The 23490-nt window shown below is 41.1% G+C and overlaps 1 protein-coding gene across 3 annotated transcripts in view; it reads right to left on the minus strand.

Annotated features, from left to right (window-relative positions):
• LOC141110907 (sulfotransferase 2B1-like) overlaps positions 1-23490 on the minus strand; it is a 138288-nt gene that overhangs the window by 19095 nt on the left and 95703 nt on the right. For all 3 annotated transcript variants that reach the window (XM_073602690.1, XM_073602691.1, XM_073602693.1), the window contains exon 3: positions 10202-10410. In XM_073602690.1, coding sequence (XP_073458791.1) covers positions 10202-10410 — 209 coding nt within the window. The remainder of the gene's footprint in view (positions 1-10201; positions 10411-23490) is intronic.

Here is a 23490-nt window from a genome sequence, read left to right on the forward strand (position 1 = left end):
CATCTTAGCTCCTACCTCATTGAAAATAACCTTCTTGACCCCTTACAGTCTGGTTTTCGCTTGCAACACTCCACAGAAACCACCTAAAACTCAGTAACGATTTACTAACTGCAAAAACCACTACTCTATACTCCTACTACTTGACCTCTCTACAGTCTTTGATACTATTAACCATCCGCTCCTCCTAAATAACTCTGTTCCCTTGGCCTCCAAGATTCTGCTCTGTCCTGATTCTCCTCCTACTTATCACAGCGCTCCTTCAGTGTTACTCACAACTCCTCTCTCTCCATTTCCTCTTTCTGTAAATCTAGCTCTCTACTCCTCACCTCACTCCTTCAGTTTCCGCTAGCATCACTAACTGACATATCAGCATGGATGTCGCACCACTTCCTTAAACTATATCTCTCCAATACTGAGCTGATAAGATTCCCCCCTGCCCGTGCCCCCTCTCCATGACTTTTCCATCAAAATCAATAATGCAACCATCAATCCCTCCTCTTACGTCAGGATACTAGATGTAAACCTAGACTCTGATCTGTCCTTTCAGCCCCAAGACCAATCACTGTCAAAATTTTTGAAGACTTCACCTCCGTTACATCTCTAAAATTCGCCCCTTTTTAAAGGAAAGTTCCAGGCTAAATTGAAACCAGGTCTTAAGCGATTGATCACCCCATCCCCCCTCATTTTTGGATATCCTTTTATTTATTTTTTTAGCTGTTTTGTACCTTTTTCTTCGATCTCCAGCAGAGGTACCTCATCTCGGCATTTGCATCGGCCTCCCCCCCCCCCCCCACTGCCTTTTGGGACCTGTCTGTGTCCCAGAAGACGATGGGGCCATTCAGAAATTTCATTGCAAATCGCGCATGTGCAGTAGGAAACCAGCTGTGAGGTCTGAAGGTTTCACTGCCGGTTTCCCTTAGTTGCAATGGTGGCGCCTGCACCCCAGCTGATGGACGAATCAGCTTTGGGGGGGCGACAGCGCGGGATTCCTGGACAGGTAAGTGTCCTTATATTAAGAGTCAGCAGCTACAGTATTTGTAGCTGCTGACTTTAAATTTTTTTTTTTTTTTGAGGCTGGAACTCCACTTTAACTAATGAAACCACCAAGCTACTCAATCACTCCCTTATTATCTCTCGTCTTGACTATTGCAACTCCCTCCTTATAGGCCTACCTCTCCATAGGCTATCCCCTCTTCAGTCTATCATGAATAATACTGCCAGACTCATCTACCTTACTAAATGCTCAGTGTCTACCACCCCTCTCCGCCAATTCCAACACTGGCTTCCGATCGCCCAGTGAATTCAATTCAAAATACTAACTACAACATACAAATCCATTCACAACTCTGCCCCGAGCTACAATACCAATCTTATCTCCAAATATCACCCAAACTGTCTCTCCGCTACTCTCAAGACCTCCTGCTCTCAAGCTCCCTCGTCTCCTCCTCCCATGCTCAGCTCCAGGACTTCCCCAGAACCTCTCCCATCCTCTGGAACTCTCTACCTCAATCTGTCCGGCTATCCCCTACTCTGGCTGCCTTCAGGCGATCCCTGAAAACTCGCCTCTTCAGGGAAGCCTTTCACATCTTCAACAGGCACATCTCCAACAGGCCCCGGGGAATATCCCCTTCACAGGCAGCCCAGCTAAGGTACGCATGTGGATGGATGCGCTGCCGCGGCTGCCACAGGCACAAACCGAGGCCCGGGTTTTCAACCCCCTGCAGTCCAACCAAGCCCTGCATACATCCATGGTGTCTTTCCCCACCACAGGCCAGCCAGTGATGGATACTACTTTAAAAGACATGTTGCTGTCACTACAAACATCATTAATGACAGATCTCTCCTCACTGTTTACTAAAATATCCACGGATATACATAATCTGGATGACAGAGTATCCTATATTGAAAACTGTATGGAAAAATGCACCACTACTGTGAATGACATAATTGATATTAGGGATGAGCTTCGAGTTCGAGTCGAACTCATGTTCGACTTGAACATGAGCTGTTCGCAAGTTCGCTGAACAGCGAACAATTTGAGGTGTTCGTGGCAAATTAGAATGACGCGGAACACCCTTTAAAAGTCTATGTTAGAAATCAAAAGTGCTAATTTTAAAGGCTTATATTCATGGTATTGTCATAAAAAGTGTTTGGGGACCTGGGTCCTGCCCCAAGGGATATGGATCAATGCAAAAAAAGTTTTAAAAATGGCAGTTTTTTCAGGAGCAGTGATTTTAATAATGCTTAAAGTGAAACAATAAAAGTGTAATATCCCTTTAAATTTCGTACCTGGGGGGTTGTCTATAGTATGCCTGTAAAGGGGCACATGTTTCCCATGTTTAGAACAGTCTGACAGCAAAATGACATTTCAAAGGAAAAAAAGTCATTTAAAACTACTCACCCCCAGACACGTGTCAGTGATGCAATGCGTGGGAGGAGCCTAGGACACAGTCTGCTGAATACATTGTATCAAGCAGCAGCAGCTTGCGTAGCAAGCCTTGTCCTTACAAGCCAGCTGAGATCTGCCCATCTGCTTATCTGCATGCCTAAAACAAGTCAGGCACACGTGAGTGTATCACTGTGCTGTTTTGCCTGTGAACTTTTATTGTAACAATATTACGCAATGTTTTCTCTCTTTGTTTATTTTACATAAAACCACTTGATACTGAGAAAATTACCATTCATTGTGGCTGTGGAAGAAATAGCTCAGAGGGTGAACAAATAAGTACTGCAGGAATCCAGATATCCCAGATTACTGAGGACTGAACTGTCGCCTGTTACTTATCCTATCTCATGAATTTAATCATCTATATTTAATCAGATTCTATTGGCACTATTTATCTATTTATACTAATCAATTGTATATATATTGTACCTTTATAAGCATATCATTTATTTATTTTTTATTATGGAGGATTCAACACTTATCACAGGGAATATATCTAATTTATTTATTTATTGGCACTTATTTGGATTGATTACTATTTGCAAACGCATTTTTAGTATATCTATACACAATTGTTGCTTAGTTTACTTTGGAGATATCGCAACACTTCCAGTGTATTTGTATAACTGGAGGAACACAGTTTTAAATATTTGCAATTTTTTCATATATTTGCGATTTTATATATATGCGATTTTCTAGCGATTTGGTAGCAATTTTTTTCACATTTGTTTTTTAGCACAAAAAACACTTTTCTCACATTGATTGAACTTTGTATCAGAGCGCATCAATCTATGTTAAATCTATCCGTCGAACTCGAGTCCGGTCGAAAAGTCCGCTTGTCTGTATGCTAGTTCGATGGACAAAAAGCCACGCTAGGGCAGCTATTGGCTACTGGCTATGAACTTCCTTGTTTTAGTCCAGTCGTACGTCATCACGTACGAATTCGACCGACTTCGGTGGATTGTGTGTAGGCAAGTCCGTTCATTCGGAAAGTCCGTCATAAAATCCGTCGAAAAGTCCGCCGGGCAAAGTCTGCCGTAAAGTCCGCTCGTGTGTATGCGGCAAAAGGCATAGAGTTTTTTGAGGAGGAGGGGGTGGTTAACCGCATCGAAGGCAGCAGAGAGGTTGAGAAGTAGGAGTACAGAATAGTGTCCCTTAGTTTTGGCCGTTAGTAGATTGTTTGTTAGTTTTAGGAGAGCAGTTTCTGTGGAATGTTGAGGACGAAATCCAGACTGAAGGGGATCAAGAAGGCTATTATCAGCAAGATGGATACCAGTCGGTTGTAGACTAGACGTTCAAGGAGTTTGGATAAAAAGGGGAGCAAGGAGTTGGGGTGTAGGTTGTTAAGATTGGATGGGTCCAGTGAGGGCTTTTTAAGTATGGGGCAGACAAGTGCATGTTTTAAGGAGTTGGGGAAGATGGCAGAAGAGAGGGAGAGATTGAAGATGTGGGTTAGAGAGTGTAGAATAGAGCTAGAGGGTGACTGTAGCATTTGCGAGGGAACAGGATCCAGAGGGCAGGTGGTAAGATGGATGTTAGCAAGTAATTTAGCAACCTCTTCTATAGTGGTGGGGTTGAAAGAGGGAAGTAATGATTGTACCTGTGGACATGAGGTGTAAGGCATGGAGGTTGTCTGAATTTATAGATCTAGCGAATTGTATCAATCTTCTGTTTGAAGTGATTGGCGATCTCCTGGGCAGTGAGTGAATTAGTGGGTGGAGGCAGTGGAGGGAGAAGTAGAGAGTTGAAGGTAGAGAAGAGTTGGCGGGGACGGGATGATACGTTTTTAATGAGGGTGATGAAATAGGTCTGCTTGGCAATGAGGAGGCTGGAATTGTATTTTTGGAGGGCAGATTTATACTGGCGGAAATCTTACGCCACAGGTGCTCGAGAGCACGGCTGTGTTTTTTCAGACTTCTAGTGTGATCTGTTTGCCAGGGTTGAAGGGGGAGGGGCCTGATTCTGTGTGTAGTGAGGGGGGCCAGTGTGTCCAGTGAGGCTAGAAGTGAAGTGTTGTAGACAGAAGTGGCTAGGTTGGTACAGGACAGAGGTGCGATTTTGTCATAGAGGTGGTCAGTAGCAGAGTAGAGAAGGGTTGAGATGGCGAAGGTTTCTACAGGTAACAGTTAGGTGTATGGAGGGTGAGGAGGCAGAGGTGAGGGAGAGAGTGATGTTAATAAGGTAGTGATCAGAGAGAGGGTAAGGATAGTTGGAGAGGTTGCATGGAGTGCATAGGTGGGAAAAGACAAAGTCAAGGGTGTTGCCTTAAGAGTGAGTAGAAGCATGTATCCATTGCTTCAGGTCAAAGGAGGAGGTTAGACTGAGAAGTTTGGAAGGTGCAGGAATGTTAGTATTAGTAGGGATGTTGAAGTCCCCAAGAATGATTGTGGGGATTTCAGAAGAAAGAAAGTAGGGTAGCCAGGCAGAGAGGTCATCAAGAAAGGATGATACTGGACCAGGGGGCCGGTAGATCACAGCTATCCTTAGAGAAACTGGGGAGAAGAGCCAAATGCAGTGCGCCTCAAATGAGAAGAGTGACAGAGAGGGAGGTGGGTGAAGTAGATGAAAGGTGCTATGTGGGTCTAAAAGGATTCCAACACCCGCTCCTTTGCGTCCACTGGGTTTGGGGGAGTGAGTCCAAAGAAGACCACCATGGGATAGAGCAGCAGAAGACGCAGTGTCGGATTCATGAAGCCAGGTTTCGGTAATGGCGAGCAGATTATATGAGTTAGCGATAAAGAGATCGTGGAGGGAGGTGAGTTTGTTACAGACAGAATAAGCATTCCAAAGGGCACAAGTGAAAGGGAGTCTGGTCTTGGGAAGAAGAGAAATGGGAACTAGATTGTGTGCATTGCTGCTGCAGCCAGAGAGTGTACGATAATGGGCGTGTTGAGTACAGTTAGATGAAGGAAGCCCAGGGTTTGGGGAAACATCACCAGAAGATAGGAGAAGCAGAAGGGTGAGGGAGGTAATGTGGGAATGTGATTTATATGAAGGGACATGGCCCTGTGGTTTGGAGTACTGGGCGTGTGGATTTAAAATTAGCAAGAGTTGGTGAGTGCAGTAATATGGAGAGGACAGAAGTGAGGGTGTTATATATATAGGGTGTGGGGTGGAGAAGAGCTATGCAGGAGAGATAGTTTAGGGATAGAAGACACAGCTGTCAGAAGGAGTGGTGGACATTGCATTTTAGAAGGGGGAGGAAGATCTGAAAGTGTAAACAAGGTCACCTGTATTGTATTTTTCAAGGTGTTTTCTTGTGTTCCTTCGCTTTAGTGCAGAGTCAGAAGTGCTCCCACTTATAGAAAGAGCCCCAGTTGCAAATGTGTCCCCTGCAAATGCTTTCCCCAAAAGAAGCTTATATGTATACTGATAGGAATGGGAGGGGTGGGTGCATTTCAATTAGCAGGTAATAAAGGTTGGCTGGTTAACAGGGTAAAATTCTCACTTCAAAACAGACTTATAGGTGCATAGCTAATAAAGATAAGGAGGCCATAATTTAAAGGAAAGGCATAGGGAGGAAACAAAAACAATAGCAATGTCTACAGATGTTTAAGCAAAAGAGCATACCAAAGAGACATAGGAAACAGTTTTCAGTAATGCGATTCTAGCTGAAGTTGCAGCAGTAAGAGCATACCACAGTTAAGAGACATAGGAAACAGTTTTCAGTAATGCGATTCTAGCTGGAGTTGCAGCAGTAAGAGCATACCTGTGGGGGGGACAAAGATGATATTTTAAGATGAGACAATCAGATGAGCGCAGATGAGTGCAGAGTCAGAAGTGCTCCTACTTATAGAAATAGCCCCACTTTGAGCCCCCACTTTGAGCCCCAGTTGCAAATGTTATAACACATATCCTCTTGACAGCCAGACTAAGCTTAATGAGACTTTGGAAAACCGTCCAGACCCCATCCATTGTACACACTCTTGAATTGGTAAACCTGCACCACAGTTATGAAACAATAATGGTCTCCAGCAGAGGTCAATTCACCAGGGCACAAACTTCTGGCAAACCTAGTTCACAAGGGTCTAGAGCAGCGATGTTTATATAACTATAGTGAAATACCCATCCAAGCTTAGACATGACTGAGCTATAAGGTTTGTTCACTCAAAATCGGAAACTTCAGTCTTGTCTTACGAATACTAAATTGCTCACAAACTATGGACTTGAGTTCACATATCAACAACCTACGATGGTTCTATCCCCCCCCCCCCTCCCGGGCTACAAAAGTGTTCCCATTCAGAGTGCCTGGAGGAGGGGAGACCATGCTCTCTACAATAAATTCAGAGATGAGAATCAAACATGAGACATATCTTGGTTCGAAAACTCTGTTATATTGCACCATTTGCAAATACTTTATGCATTTATGTATTACAACTTAACCGCTTGCCGACCGCCGCACAAACATTTATTTTGGCAGAATGGCACAGACAGACAAATGGGCATATAGGTACGTCCCTTGAAATTTTCCGCCGGCGGCGTGTGCGCAACACTGCCGTGAGCTCCGTGAGTGTGATCGCGGGTCCCGCGGACTCCATGTCCACGAGGATACCCACGATCGTCTCACGGAGAGGAAGAACGGGGAAATGCTGATGTGAACAAGCATTTCCCCATTCTGCCTAATGACACTGATCACAGCTCCCTGTGATTGGGAGCCGTGATCAGTGTCGTGTCACACGTAGCCCATCCCCCCTACAGTTAGAATCACTCCCTAGGACACACTTAACCCCTGCAGCGCCCCCTCCCGGTTAACCCCTTCACTGCCAGTCACATTTACACAGTAATCAATGCATTTTTAATCGCACTGATCTCTGTATAAATGTGAATGGTCCCAAAATAGAGCCAAAAGTGTCCGATCTGTCCTCCATAATGTCGCAGTCACGATAAAAATCGCTGATCTCAGCCATTACTAGTAAAAAACAAATTATTAATAAAAATGCCATAAAACTATCCCCTATTTTGTAGACGCTATAACTTTTGCGCAAACCAATCAATAAAAGCTTATTGCGATTTTTTTTTACCAAAAATATGTAGAATACATATCGGCCTAAACCGAGGAAAAAGATTTTTTTTATATTTTTTTGGGGATATTTATTATAGCAAAAAGTAAAAAATAATATGTTTTTTTTCAAAATCGTTGCTCTTTTTTTGTTTATAGCACAAAAAATAAAAACCACAGAGGTGATCAAATACCACCAAAAGAAAACTCTATTTGTGTGGAAAAATTTTGTTTGGGAGCCACATCGCACGACCGCGCAATTGTCAGTTAAAACGACGTAGTGTCGAATCGCAAAAAGTGCTTTGGTCTTTGGCCAGCCAAATGGTCCGGGGCTTAAGTGGTTAATGTACGACAAACAATGTCCACATTGTTATCTATTTGTTAATGTGAAAAACTAACATATGTTAAATCGAATAATAATAATAATGGGGGTTTGGTTATTTTTATTATTTTTTTAAAATAAAAAACTCGTTATACTTGCCTGCTCTGTGAAGTGGTTTTGCACAGAGCAGCCACAATCCTCTTCTTCTCGGGTCCCCTGCCAGCGCTCCTAGCGCCCCCTTGAGCAATGCCCCTAATAGCAAGCAGCTTGCTCTGGGGCACTGGTGCATACTTGCTCTCAAGCCTCGCTCTATGCGTCCATAAGACACATAGAGCTCTGGCTTGGCCCCACCGTCCACACTCTCTTCATTGGCTTACTGACTGTGATTGACAGCAGTGGAGCCAATGGTTCCCACTGTTGTCTCAGCCAGTAAGGTGAGAGACGCCCAGGACAGCTGAGGCTCTCGTGCACATTGCTGGAATTAGAGGGGGCTCATGTGAGTATTAAGGGGCTGTGAAGGGAGCAGCACATGGAGGGTTTGTTACCTTCATGCATAGAATGCATGAAGGTAAAAAACTTTCAGCCTTCACAACCACTTTAGCTACAAATTATTACCCGGGTCTTATCTGTGGTTATTGTGGATTTTATGTCTATTAAAGAGGATGTGATTTGCTGTTGGGTGCAGAGCTTTTACTGTACAATGACAGGTATTGGATCTGTGCACCATGGAATGAATGAATATCTGATAAGTCATCAGAGTAAATGAGAATCCCATGCAGAGCAGCTCTGTCCTCAGCTCCACAATCTCCTCCAACCCTATGAATGAAAGTCAGTGAGTTCAGCTTTATTTATCCTATAATGGGGAAAGGATTCCAAAGTTTTGTTACATATAAATCAGTCTATAGTTCAAAAGTTATCTACAGTGCCTTGAAAAAGTATTTATACCCCATGAAATTTTCCACATTTTGTCATGCTACATTCAAAAGCGTAAATGTATTTTATTGGGATTTTACATGATAGACCAACACAAAGTGGCTCATCATTGTGAAGTGGAAGGAAAATGATAAACGGTTTTCGAATTTTTTTTACAAATAAATATACAAAAAGTGTGACCGTGCATTTGTATTCAGCCCCCTTTACTCTGATACCCCTAACAAAAATCTAGTGGAACCAATTGCCTTCAGAAGTCACCTAATTAGTAAATAGAGTCCACCTGTGTATAATTTTACCTCAATATAAATACAGCTGTTCTGTGAAGCCCTCTGAGGTTTGTAAGAGAACCTTAGTGAACAAGCAGCATCATGAAGGCCAAGGAACACACCAGACAGGTCAGGGATAAAGTTGTGGAGAAGTTTAAAGCAGGTTTAGGTTATAAAAAAAATATCCCAAGCTTTGAACATCTCACGGAGCACTGTTCAATCCAGCATCCGAAACTGAAAAGAGTATGGCACAACTGCAAACAACTACCAAGACATGGCCGTCCACCTAAACTGACAGCCCGGGCAAGGAGGGCATTAATCAGAGAAGCAGCCAAGAGGCCCATGGTAACTCTGGTGGAGCTGCAGAGATCCACAGCTCAGGTAGGAGAATCTGTTAACAGGACAACTATTAGTCGTGCACTCCACAAATCTGGCCTTCATGGAACAGTGGCAATAGGAAAGCCATTGTTGAAAGAAAGCCATAAGAAAACCTGTTTGTAGTTTGAGAGAAGCCATGTGGGGGACACAGCAATTATGTGGAAAAAGGTGCTCTGGTCAGATGAGACCAAAATATAACTATTTGGCCTAAAAGCAAAACGCTATGTGTGGCAGAAAACGAAGACTACACATCACCCTGAACATACCATCCCCACTGTGAAACAGAGTCTGCAAAATACTGGGTCAGAGGTTCACCTTCCAGCAGGACAACAACCCTAAACATACAGCCAGAGCTACAATGGAATGGTTTAGATCAAAGCAAATTCATGTCTTAGAATGGCCCAGTCAAAGTCCAGACCTAAATCCAATTGAGAATCTGTGGCAAGACTTGAAAATTGCTGTTCACAGATGCTCTCCATCCAATCAGACAGAGCTTGAGCTATTTTGCAAAGAAGAATGGGCAAAAATGTCACTCTATATATGTGCAAAGCTGGTAGAGACATCCCCAAAAAGACTTGCAGCTGTAATTGCAGCGAAAGTTGGTTCTACAAAGTATTGACTCAGGGGGGTTGAATACAAATGCATGCCACACTTTTCACATATTTATTTGTAAAAACTGTGGAAAACCATTTATCATTTTCCTTCCACTTCACAATTATGTGCCACTTTGTGTTGGTCTATCACATAAAATCCCAATAAAATACATTTATGTTTTTTGTTGTAACATGAAAAAATTTGGAAAATTTTAAGGGGTGTGAATACTTTTTCAGGGCACTGTAAGTGGGGTTGACACTTACCTTGGCCTTACTCTTTTGAAATGACTGTGGAAATAAATATCTGGGTAAATGAGTTGTGATAAGTCGAGGAGATGGTCTGTTCTCAACTTGTCTTCTGCCTGAATGCTGTTCAAGCCATGGTACGCGGTCCCAGCTAAATTCTGTTTTCACTGTTGTTGGATCTCCATTTGAATAAATGAGGCTGAGGATTTCTTGAAGCCACGTGGTTCCTGCAATTACATAAAGTTAATATATTAACATTATTCAGATATGTGAGTAAAATGTAGCAATAACTATAGTGCTTATGAAATCTGGGTAAGACTACAGGATTTCCATCAAATAAAATTGACTTTTTCTTTTTAGTTTTTAATACAGCATTAATGCTAGGCTCCTATGTTATTTCAGATGGTGGAAGCATTTTCTTGTCAGTGTTACACAACGTTTTCATAATTTTACATTTATTCTGATAGACAGTAGTGTAGCCATGCCCCCATTGCCGAATGTTGTGGTTCACCTGCCCAGCCCGACATCCATCTCTCAGGTACTCAGAGACACAGACCAGTCCATAAGCTTTGGTTTTTTTTTTTTTTGTATTTTATTGAGGGGATTGAACTGCCGGAAAAATGCTGTGTCTATGTTGGGGCTGCGTCATTTCCTGTTGTCGACGTCAGCCCCGACATCCCGCGATGCTTCCTTCTAATTCTTCCCTATTGAGAAGAGAATCCTGGTTACCTTGTGACTCGCTACGTCACAGGGTTGAGGAGACACAGATGGATTCACTATGCTTCATTTCCGAAGTAACCAGAAATGAAGAAGAGGCTTGCTATTACTGCGCATGCGTGAGATTACGGAGAGGAAAATCTACTGCGGCGGAAATAAAGAATAATACAGACACGGAAGACCACAGTTGAGATGGCCCCGGCTATTATAGAGAAGCAGTGTTTCGGATAAAAATATTATTTACAGTAAGAATGATTTTTGTGCTTACTCCTAGTGCCCATTTGATTCTAAATTAATAGGTACCTTATTTATCGGCGTATAACACACACAGGCGTATAACACGCACATTCATTTTAAAAGGGAAGTTTCAGGAAAAAAAAATAAATTTGAAATAAGGAACTTTCAAGCAAAATAAGGGTTAGTGCCCATCTGCAGCCTCACCATTGCCCATCAATGCAGCCTGATCAATGCCCATCTGCAGCCTCACAAGTGCCATCAATGCAGCCTCATCAGTCCACATCAAGGCAGCCTCACCACTGCCATCTATGCAGCAGCCTCACCATTGCCATCAATGCAGCAGCCTCACCATTGCCATCAATGCAGCAGCCTCACCATTGCCATCAATGCAGAAGCCTCACCATTGCCATCAATGCAGCAGCCTCCCCATTGCCATCAGTGTAGCCTGATCGATGCCCATCTGCAGCCTAGAGGGGACAGGGAGGGGGGCGGGAGAAGCCCCGACATTACAGTGAGAATCTCCTATGATAGACATAACAGTGGTCCAATGGCGGCCCAGGAGACGGAACTTCCCATTACAGAGGCCGCCAAGTAACCAGGAGATTCTCACTGTATATAATCTGATGGCACTCGTCCCGCCTCTCCCTGTCCCCTACAAGGCAGCTAAAATTGAAGTATTGGCGTATAACACGCACACACTATTTGCACCTGATTTTCATGGTGAAAAAGTGAGTGTTATACGCCAATAAATACAGTAGTTTATAATATTGGTAAAATCATTTTTCTTTTGGAGGGTTTATTACCGCTTTAAGACCTCTTTCCCATCACTCCTCCAGCACCTCACTTGCTGCAGACTGTTACTCCTCCAGCACCTCACTTGCTGCCGAACGTTAATCCTCCAGACTAGCTAGCACCACATGGTTAGGCCTGACACTAACTCAGCCAGGCCTCAGCGAATTGGCTTTTGCAGGCAGGGACCGCAGGCCCCTATAGTGTAGCAAATAGAAAGTTTTTGCTAGCTGTCCTCTTCCCAGCTACTAATCCCAAATAGCTTTCTTCAGGCCCTGCCAGTCAGCCTGGCTGCAATGACCTCTCTCCACTGCCCTTCCCACAGTCCACTCCTCTGGTTCTGCACCCATCTCAAATTGTAAACTCCCAGTTCTCTTAGGCGTGCCTCCCCAGTCCTCCAGACTGTGCTTCACTCACAAGCCCTCCAGGCTGTGACCAGTTATCCTCCCTGGAGTCTCTTAATAGTATTCCCTCCCGCTGTCCTCTCCTTGCTCTCTCATGTGCCTCTCTCCCAGGATCGCTTCTATCCGCCTGGATGCACCCGAGCCCCGGCCCAAGGTCACCCTAGACTAAGGAGCTCCCTGAGGGCCCCGACAGCCTCCACACTCTCTCACTCCAGCTCTTCCACCCCGACAACTCTTCCCCAGCTGGGCTGACCCAAGGTATTTAAAGAGGCCTGCCCCTGCCAATCGAATTTGGAGATTGGTCAAGGCTCCTTAAAATACCCCAAGCAGCTCCACCTCTCCCAGGTGACAGTGAGGCTACCTGTTAGTCATCCAGCCCTGCCCTGAGCCACTCCCAGCCCAGAATGAAAACAGGCCTAGCCACCAGCTAGGCCTGCCTACATTTCTCTACCCTATAGAAAAAACCTCACTCTAGCACCTACCTAACTAGAGGGTGCTGCAGTAGATTATGAGTGATGGTGAGGTTTAATTTGTTAGCCACAGCTACACTGGCCAAAAAGCACACCCTAACTAGCATGCCTCAGTTTTGAAAGCAAGCAGTACATAGGGCTTATAACATAGAGGGGTGGAACCTGTGCCCCTCAATGGGCCTAATGGTAAGTACGGTAATCTTTTTTTAGCACTTCAGGAATTCATTTGCAGTAGGGACATTGAAAAACAGTCCTACTGAAGATTGGGCAACAATTACTGACAGGCCCAAAGAAATTTCAGGACTATCACATGTCAGATACACTATATTACCAAAAGTATTGGGACACCTGCCTTTACACGCATATGAACTTTATTGTCATCCCAGTCTTCCTCTGTGGGGTTCAATATTGAGTTGCCCCACCCTTTGCAGCTATAACAGCTTCGATTCTTCTGGGAAGGCTGTCCACAAGGTTTAGGAGTGTGTCTATGGGAATGTTTGACCGTTATTCCAGAAGAGCATTTGTGAGGTCAGGCATTGATGTGGATGAAAAGGCCTGGCTCACAGTCTGCGCTTTAATTCATCTTAAAGGTGTTCTACTGATTTGAGGCCAGGAGTCAAGTTCCTTCACCCCAAACTCACTCATCCATGTCTTTATGGACCTTGCTTTGTGCACTGATCCAAATCATTTGGTGGAGGGGGATTATGGTGTTAAGTTGTTTTTCAGGGGTTGGGCTTGGCTCCTTAGTTCCAGTGAAGGGAACTCTTAAGGCATCAGCATAACAAGACATTTTTGACAATTGAATGCTTCCAAATTTGTGGTAACAGTTTGGGGATGGCCCCTTGATGTTCCAACATGACTGAGCACCAGTGTACAAAGCAAGGTCCATACAGAAATGGATGAGCGAGTTTGGGGTAAAGGAACTTGACTGGCCTGCACAGAGTCCTGACCTCAACCCGATAGAACACCATTGGGATTAATTAGGGCAGAGACTGGGAGCCAGACCTTCTCGTCCAACATCAGTGCCTGACCGCACAAATGCGCTTCTGGAAGAATGGTCAAACATTCCCATAGACACACTCTTAAACCTTGTAGACAGCCTTGCCAGAAGAGTTGAAGCTATTATAGCTGCAAAGGGTGGGCCAACTCAATATTGAACCTTAGACGTCGTCCCAGAATGAGAGAGCAACTGCCTGCCCGTCAATTGAATATGGGGGGGGTGCAGGAGGTGGTTAAGAAAGGCCTGAATTCTTTCCTAGATACACATAATATAACTGGATTCTAATATTTATAGGTAAAGTTAATCCAGGGAACATCCGATTGCCTCTTGGGGGATCAGGAAGGAATTTTACCCCTACTGGAGCAAATTGGATCATGCTTTAGTGGGGTTTTTTGCCTTCCTCTGGATCAACTGTGGGTATAGGATTGTATAATTTTTTTTCCTTCTATTGTTGAACTAGATGGACTTGTGTCGTTTTTCAACCAGACTAACTATGTATCTATGTAACTATAAATGCACATAGGACTTTAGTGTATGTTCACAGATTATTATTGCACCGCGATTTTGGGCTTTATACTTAGACCAGATATTGAAAAGGATTTCGAATTTGATGTGTACTTTCACTGGGTGACACTGTGAGTACATGGGTAGCAGTGTGCCAACGTCCCAAAAAAGGACATAACAGCTAAAAGAGTGGAGAAGGGTGGTAATTGAAATTCCTGTAGTAATATCCAAATAGGGATGTAAGTATAGAATGCTGTGGGTCAGGATGTGGATCCAGGCACAAAATAGTCACTTATTCGCTCGACATGTTGCGCGTAAAGATACGCTTCTTCAGGAGAATAAAAATCTATTGAATATATATAGAAAAGACATCAAATGAATATACAATTTATTAACATAGCATATGAAACCTTAATAATAAACAGAAAATCCAAAAATGCTCTGATAGGGTCAGTTGGCTGCAAACGGCCTCCACAAAATGGATGGGTCACCTGGAGGCAAAAGCAAAGTCCCTCGGTTGGGACACATATGTGTAAGGAAATATGATAAATGAAATATATAGAGATTTTTACTATAAACAATTAAAATCTATTAGTTGGGCAGATCTAACACTAGCTAGGCATATACAGCAGGCTGAGCAGTTATGATAGACCATGATGTAGATTAAAAGTCTATATCACAAAAATAAATGGATCAATGGTGTTCACAATTCAAATAATTGGTGTAAACATAAATAACATCTGACTTATTGGAGAGTAAAAGACACCAATGGATCATGAATAAAGATTAATATATAGATGGTGTAGAAGGATTGCTCAATCGTGTCATCTACTATGTATATGCTCAACAATCTATAGGATAAAAGGTAGTTACTTATATTAAAAAATAAAAATTATAATGCTCAAAAGCAAACACAAAGATAGAAAAAAAAAGCCACAAAGCTTACCATATAAATAATGATATTTGAAGCGCTTCACAATGTGCATGAAAATGAATATATAAGAATAAATATAAATAGTAAAATAAATCCAGCGGTGAGTAAAAATTCCTAAAAAATCCAGCAATCAAAATAGTGTAACATTATAAAAAATTAGTGACACCAAATGTGTAAAAAAATTCACATAAAAAATCCACATAAAAATAAATATAAGGATGTATTAAGAAGGTTCAATTATACAGGTGTAGAATCCTGATTGGTATAGAGCTTTTGATCACTAGCAAAGCTGTTTAAAAACACTTGCTTAATCAAGGTGCTCATTGACCTTCATAGTAACAATGTGCTTTTTGCTTCTATTCACAACCAATGTGGGAATCATAAACAGGCAGATAAGAGAAAAAAACCAATCATTGTGCAATAGTTAGGATACCAAGGTACACAGGCAAACTTCAATCCACTCACGTGTGCCTTATAATGATAAGGCATATGCAGGTTTTACTATAGCAGTCAGCCACCTTAGACAGGAGCAGATTCAGTGCAGTACACTGTGTGATACTGCTGATCTGCACAGAGCGTCCTTGGCTCCTCCCACGCGTTACATCACAGTCACGTGACTTTTTCAAGGATAATACAAGCTCTGAAGGACTCAGCTTTATAGCACAACAGCAGAGTGGTTGCCATGGCTACAGCATGAGTTTAACATCATCCTGCTTCCTGCATAAACTTCAATCCTGTTAAAACCTACTTTTATTAGACATGTAATTCATATGAATATCATTGGTTTATCAAAACCACGATTCCATGTGTAAAAAACGCAGTGTGTAAAAAGTAAAAAATATATATATTGATATCTCTAATCACGTTTACTTTTTCAACTCCCTCCAGTGGTCACAATTGGTATAACATCTCACAGAGGGACTATATGGCAAAGCGTTGTCTCTAATGGTTTTGATAATTGACCAGTGCCCCATGATATCACAAAAATGGGGTATCCACATGCTCTGCTCATAAATGTATGGAAAACGGAGTAAACAAGATGACATGATATATATATAAAACATACATATATAAAATTAAAATAAGATATGATATAAGAAATAGGGAAATAATATTAAAATGTAAAATTAAAATCTAAAAATTCCATGATAGAATATTGCAAAAATGGATGATGACCACTATTTATATGCTAGAACTGAACCAGATATTGCCACTCAGAAAAAACTGGTATTGGACAAATAATGAGAATATTGGACCAAAAAATAAATAAAAATAAAAAATAAAAAATAAAATATAAAAAATTAAATTAAAATATATACCATAAAAATATATATATATAAATCTGACAAACCTCTAAAAATCAGAAATAAAACAATTCAGGTCGAATTCAATGTTCAAACCATGGGGTTCTAATGTACCCATCTGGAATATCCATTTGGATTCATTCTTGCTGAGTTCCCTCACTTTATGGGAACCCCTCCAATGAGCCTTATACTTTTGAATAGCCCAGAATTGGAGACCCCTAGGGTCTCTGTTATGATACCTATCAAAATGTTTTGAAACACTGTGTTTTGGATAGCCTTTTCTAATGTTCTGGATATGCTCTCTTATTCTCTTCCACATTGGTCGTTTCGTTCTGCCAATGTATTGGAGGGAGCAGGAGCACTGTAAAGCATATACCACCCCCTCAGTCCTGCAAGATATAAAATCCTTTATTTCAAATTCTTGTCCAGTATTTGTTGAAGAAAATTTCTGACATTTGTATCCATTTTGATTAGTATTTATGCAGGCATAACACCTTTTACAGGGATAGAATCCTTTACCCTGAAAAAAGGTTAAATCAGTTATTCTCTTGGGTGGGTTGGGTACATTTTTAGCTATGATGTCCCTTAGAGTTGGAGCTCGTCTATAAATGAATCTCGGTTTTTCTGGGAGTATATTTGCCAAAGTAGTGTCAGTTTTTAAAATAGACCAATGTCTTTTTATAATCCTCTCCATCCTCCTGTGTCCATTATCAGAGGTATGTCATCTGTTTTGTCATTTACCTTGATTTTATCTTGGATCAGCGCTTCTCTTGAGGTTTGATTGACTTCTGTTATTTTTTCTTCTATAAAACATTTATTGTACCCTTTTTCTTCAAACCTCTTACCTATCCACTGAGCTTGTTTAAGATTATTATTATTATTTTCTGAACAATTTCTCCGTAAGCGAATAAACTGGCCCTTCGGAATGTTGATTAACCATGGCTCATAGTGGCAACTCGTTACTAGTATATAGCTGTTCCTTTCCACCGGTTTGAAGAAAGTTTTTGTGCTGATGATATTGGCTGTTAGTTCTATTTCAAGATCAAGGAACTGGATTTTAGTCTCACTAATTTGATGTTTAAGTTTAATATTTTTTTGGTTCATATTCAAACGTTGGAAAAAGGATCTTAAACTCAGTTCATCACTCTTCCAAATAATAATACAATCGTCTATGAATCTTTTATATAGAACCAGTTCCTTCGGAGTATTTAAAAAGATGGCATCCTCCTCCCATTTTGCCATGAATATGTTGGCTACACTTGGGGCATATTTAGCTCCCATCCCAATACCCGTTAGTTGTCGAAAATAATTGTCATTATACCAGAAGTAGTTATGTTGAATACCAAAGGCCAGGCTTCTAAGAAGAAATCTTTTCTGTTTAGAAATGAGATGGCTGAATGAATCCATAGCCCATTTAGATGCTTCTATTGCATCGCTATGTTCAATTATTGTGTACAGTGAAGCAACATCAGCAGTTGCTAACAGATATCTTCCATTAGGGTCCAGGGTCAGAGATTTTAATATTTGTAATAAATGTTTGGTATCACGTAGATAGATAGTAGGAATACTACCACCAGGAACTGATGGGACAACTTAACGATAATAACACATATCTGAAACTCAGTAGCAATCCTACTAGAGAATACAAACGAGATCTGTCCTCTTTGATTCAAAAAGGAATCAACAAAAATATTCTATCCAAAAAAGAATCTAGATATTTAGTACCGGATACATGTAGAGTTCCAATCATTAACACCATCCCGAAGATCCATAAGAATGCTGAGGCACCACCAGGAAGACCCATCATTAATGGGATTCAATCGATCAATGCAAGACTAGGGGAATATGTGGACAAATTCTTGCAACCCCTAGTACCTAACACTAAAGCTTATCTACGTGATACCAAACATTTATTACAAATATTAAAATCTCTGACCCTGGACCCTAATGGAAGATATCTGTTAGCAACTGCTGATGTTGCTTCACTGTACACAATAATTGAACATAGCGATGCAATAGAAGCATCTAAATGGGCTATGGATTCATTCAACCATCTCATTTCTAAACAGAAAAGATTTCTTCTTAGAAGCCTGGCCTTTGGTATTCAACATAACTACTTCTGGTATAATGACAATTATTTTCGACAACTAACGGGTATTGGGATGGAAGCTAAATATGCCCCAAGTGTAGCCAACATATTCATGGCAAAATGGGAGGAGGATGCCATCTTTTTAAATACTCCGCAGGAACTGGTTCTATATCCCCTTCCCGCCGACCGAACGCACATATGCGTCCTCGGCTTTCCGGGGTTATACCGGGATGATGCCCGCAGCTGCAGGCATCATCCCGGTACCGTTGTTTTCAGCGGGCGATCGGCTACCCGAATATAACAACCGATGCGGCTAAAAGCTGCCGGAGGAGCGGGAGGGGACATCCCCCCCCTCCCGCCGCCTCCCGCCGCTGTTACCGGGCCTCCCGTGCGATCGGGAGGCCCGGTGTCCATTCGGGAATCTCCGGCGGCTGGGGGCAGGCTGGAACGAAGCTGTGAGCGGCTTCGTTCCAGCCTTCTAATTGTAAACGCGGAAGCGACGTCATGACGTCACTTCCCGTTTACTCGGCTGCCAATGGCGCCGAATTTAAAAAAGTACACAGTATTCAGAATCGCCGTTTTCGGCGATCTGAATACTTTGAAGTGTAAAGGAGGGATGGAGGGTCTTTTAGACCCCCGATCCCTCCATAAAGAGTACCTGTCACCACATATTACTGTCACAAGGGATGTTTACATTGCTTGTGACAGCAATAAAAGTAAAAAAAAAAAAAAAATTTTAAACACAATTTATAAAAGTACAAAAATAAATAAAATAAATAAATAAAAAAAAAAAAAAAATTTTAAAGCGCCCCCGTCCCCGCGAGCTCGCGCAGCGAAGAAAATGCATACGGAAGTCGCGCCCGCATATGTAAACGGTGTTCAAACCACACATGTGAGGTATCGCCGCGATCGTCAGAGCGAGAGCAATAATTCTAGCCCTAGACCTCCTCTGTAGCTCAAACCTGGTAACCGTAAAAAATTTTTAAAACGTCGCCTATGGAAATTCATAGGTACCGTAGTTCGTCGCCATTCCACGAGTGCGTGCAATTATAAAGGGTGACATGTTTGGTATCTATTTACTCGGCGTAACATCATCTTTCACATTATACAAAAAAATTGGGGTACATTTACTGTTTGGATTTTTTAAAATTCATGAAAGTGTCACTTTTCCAAAAATTTGCGTTTAAAACACCGCTGCACAAATACCGTGTGATAAAAAATATTGCAACAATCGCCATTTTATTCTTTAGACTCTCTTCTAAAAAAATATATATAATGTTTGGGGGTTCTAAGTAATTTTCTAGCAAAAAATACGGATTTTAACTTGTAAACACCAAGTTTCAAAAATAGGCTTAGTCATGAAAGGGATATAAAAGATTCATAGACGATTGTATTATTATTTGGAAGGGTGATGAACTGAGTTTAAGATCCTTTTTCCAACGTTTGAATATGAACCAAAAAAATATTAAACTTGAACATCAAATTAGTGAGACTAAAATCCAGTTCCTTGATCTTGAAATAGAACTAACAGCCAATATCATCAGCACAAAAACTTTCTTCAAACCGGTGGAAAGGAACAGCTATATACCAGTAACGAGTTGCCACTATGAGCCATGGTTAATCAACATTCCGAAGGGCCAGTTTATTCGCTTATGGAGAAATTGTTCAGAAAATAATGACTATCTTAAACAAGCTCAGTGGATAGGTAAGAGGTTTGAAGAAAAAGGGTACAATAAATGTTTTATAGAAGAAAAAATAACAGAAGTCAATCAAACCTCAAGAGAAACGCTGATCCAAGATAAAATCAAGGTAAATGACAAAACAGATGACATACCTCTGATAATGGACTTCAGTATACAACACAGGAGGATGGAGAGGATTATAAAAAGACATTGGTCTATTTTAAAAACTGACACTACTTTGGCAAATATACTCCCAGAAAAACCGAGATTCATTTATAGACGAGCTCCAACTCTAAGGGACATCATAGCTAAAAATGTACCCAACCCACCCAAGAGAATAACTGATTTAACCTTTTTTCAGGGTAAAGGATTCTATCCCTGTAAAAGGTGTTATGCCTGCATAAATACTAATCAAAATGGATACAAATGTCAGAAATTTTCTTCAACAAATACTGGACAAGAATTTGAAATAAAGGATTTTATATCTTGCAGGACTGAGGGGGTGGTATATGCTTTACAGTGCTCCTGCTCCCTCCAATACATTGGCAGAACGAAACGACCAATGTGGAAGAGAATAAGAGAGCATATCCAGAACATTAGAAAAGGCTATCCAAAACACAGTGTTTCAAAACATTTTGATAGGTATCATAACAGAGACCCTAGGGGTCTCCAATTCTGGGCTATTCAAAAGTATAAGGCTCATTGGAGGGGTTCCCATAAAGTGAGGGAACTCAGCAAGAATGAATCCAAATGGATATTCCAGATGGGTACATTAGAACCCCATGGTTTGAACATTGAATTCGACCTGAATTGTTTTATTTCTGATTTTTAGAGGTTTGTCAGATTTATATATATATATTTTTATGGTATATATTTTAATTTAATTTTTTATATTTTATTTTTTATTTTTTATTTTTATTTATTTTTTGGTCCAATATTCTCATTATTTGTCCAATACCAGTTTTTTCTGAGTGGCAATATCTGGTTCAGTTCTAGCATATAAATAGTGGTCATCATCCATTTTTGCAATATTCTATCATGGAATTTTTAGATTTTAATTTTACATTTTAATATTATTTCCCTATTTCTTATATCATAATTTATTTTAATTTTATATATGTATGTTTTATATATATATCATGTCATCTTGTTTACTCTGTTTTCCATACATTTATGAGCAGAGCATGTGGATACCCCATTTTTGTGATATCATGGGGCACTGGTCAATTATCAAAACCATTAGAGACAACGCTTTGCCATATAGTCCCTCTGTGAGATGTTATACCAATTGTGACCACTGGAGGGAGTTGAAAAAGTAAACGTGATTAGAGATATCAATATATATATTTTTTACTTTTTACACACTGCGTTTTTTACACATGGAATCGTGGTTTTGATAAACCAATGATATTCATATGAATTACATGTCTAATAAAAGTAGGTTTTAACAGGATTGAAGTTTATGCAGGAAGCAGGATGATGTTAAACTCATGCTGTAGCCATGGCAACCACTCTGCTGTTGTGCTATAAAGCTGAGTCCTTCAGAGCTTGTATTATCCTTGAAAAAGTCACGTGACTGTGATGTAACGCGTGGGAGGAGCCAAGGACGCTCTGTGCAGATCAGCAGTATCACACAGTGTACTGCACTGAATCTGCTCCTGTCTAAGGTGGCTGACTGCTATAGTAAAACCTGCATATGCCTTATCATTATAAGGCACACGTGAGTGGATTGAAGTTTGCCTGTGTACCTTGGTATCCTAACTATTGCACAATGATTGTTTTTTTCTCTTATCTGCCTGTTTATGATTCTCACATTGGTTGTGAATAGAAGCAAAAAGCACATTGTTACTATGAAGGTCAATGAGCACCTTGATTAAGCAAGTGTTTTTAAACAGCTTTGCTAGTGATCAAAAGCTCTATACCAATCAGGATTCTACACCTGTATAATTGAACCTTCTTAATACATCCTTATATTTATTTTTATGTGGATTTTTTATGTGAATTTTTTTACACATTTGGTGTCACTAATTTTTTATAATGTTACACTATTTTGATTGCTGGATTTTTTAGGAATTTTTACTCACCGCTGGATTTATTTTACTATTTATATTTATTCTTATATATTCATTTTCATGCACATTGTGAAGCGCTTCAAATATCATTATTTATTCTTTTTAAGTGACTCTGAAAACACTCTCTTTTGATAGCAGCCTCACTTGGTTTTATGTGTAATTATCAGCTATTTAGCATCACAGCGCTTTGTGTTTTATATATATTTAAGCTTACCATATAGTCATCAATCGCAGAGATAGTAACGTGATATATTGCTGGTAAGCAAGGTTGTATGGCTATATCCAGAGAGGGGTAAACACTAGCACAGAGCTAAAAATGCACAGGTGCTGGTAATATAGACAAGCATATGTGTGTTTAGGGAGCCTGTTTAAACATTGTAGGGAAACAGGCTAAAGGCTCGCAGACGCTAACAGCTAAAATAAAGAGCAAACAGTATAGTGTCAGACGGATGGCTTACTCAATGTAAAGAATAAGGGTAAGGAAATGTAAATAGAAAAATGTATAGTGTTGTTACCTCAAAAATTTGGAGCCGTGCTGTGTAGTGTAGGTTAGTCTCCTACTATCTAGTTAGCATCTGCTGGTAATGTGAGACAAACTGTGTGTACATATACACGTCCCGACCGGAAATGTGCAGCTCCCAGCCAGAGGTGACGCACGCCGGCCCGGCCGGCTGCCGCGCATGCGCCGGGTGACGCCGCTGACGCGGCGACAGTCAGCCAATACACTGGCAGCAGAGGTGGAGACCAGGGAGAGCCGAAGGTCACCCCGCATCCCCGTCAATCGACGCACATCCGGTCCAGAGAAGGGGACCCCTCTGCGCTCTGTGCTACTGTTTACCCCTCTCTGGATATATCCATGCAATCTTGCTTACCAGCAATATATCACGTTACTATCGCTGGAACTGATGACTAGATGGTAAGCTTTGTGGCTTGTTTTTTCTATCTTTGTGTTTGCTTTTGAGCATTATAATTTTTATTTTTTAATATAAGTAACTACCTTTTATCCCATAGATTGTTGCGCATATACATAGTAGATGACACGATTGAGCAATCCTTCTACACCATCTATATATTAATCTTTATTCATGATCCATTGGTGTCTTTT

This window comes from Aquarana catesbeiana, linkage group LG10, assembly GCF_042186555.1.
Source record: "Aquarana catesbeiana isolate 2022-GZ linkage group LG10, ASM4218655v1, whole genome shotgun sequence".
Taxonomy (NCBI): Eukaryota; Metazoa; Chordata; class Amphibia; order Anura; family Ranidae; genus Aquarana; species Aquarana catesbeiana.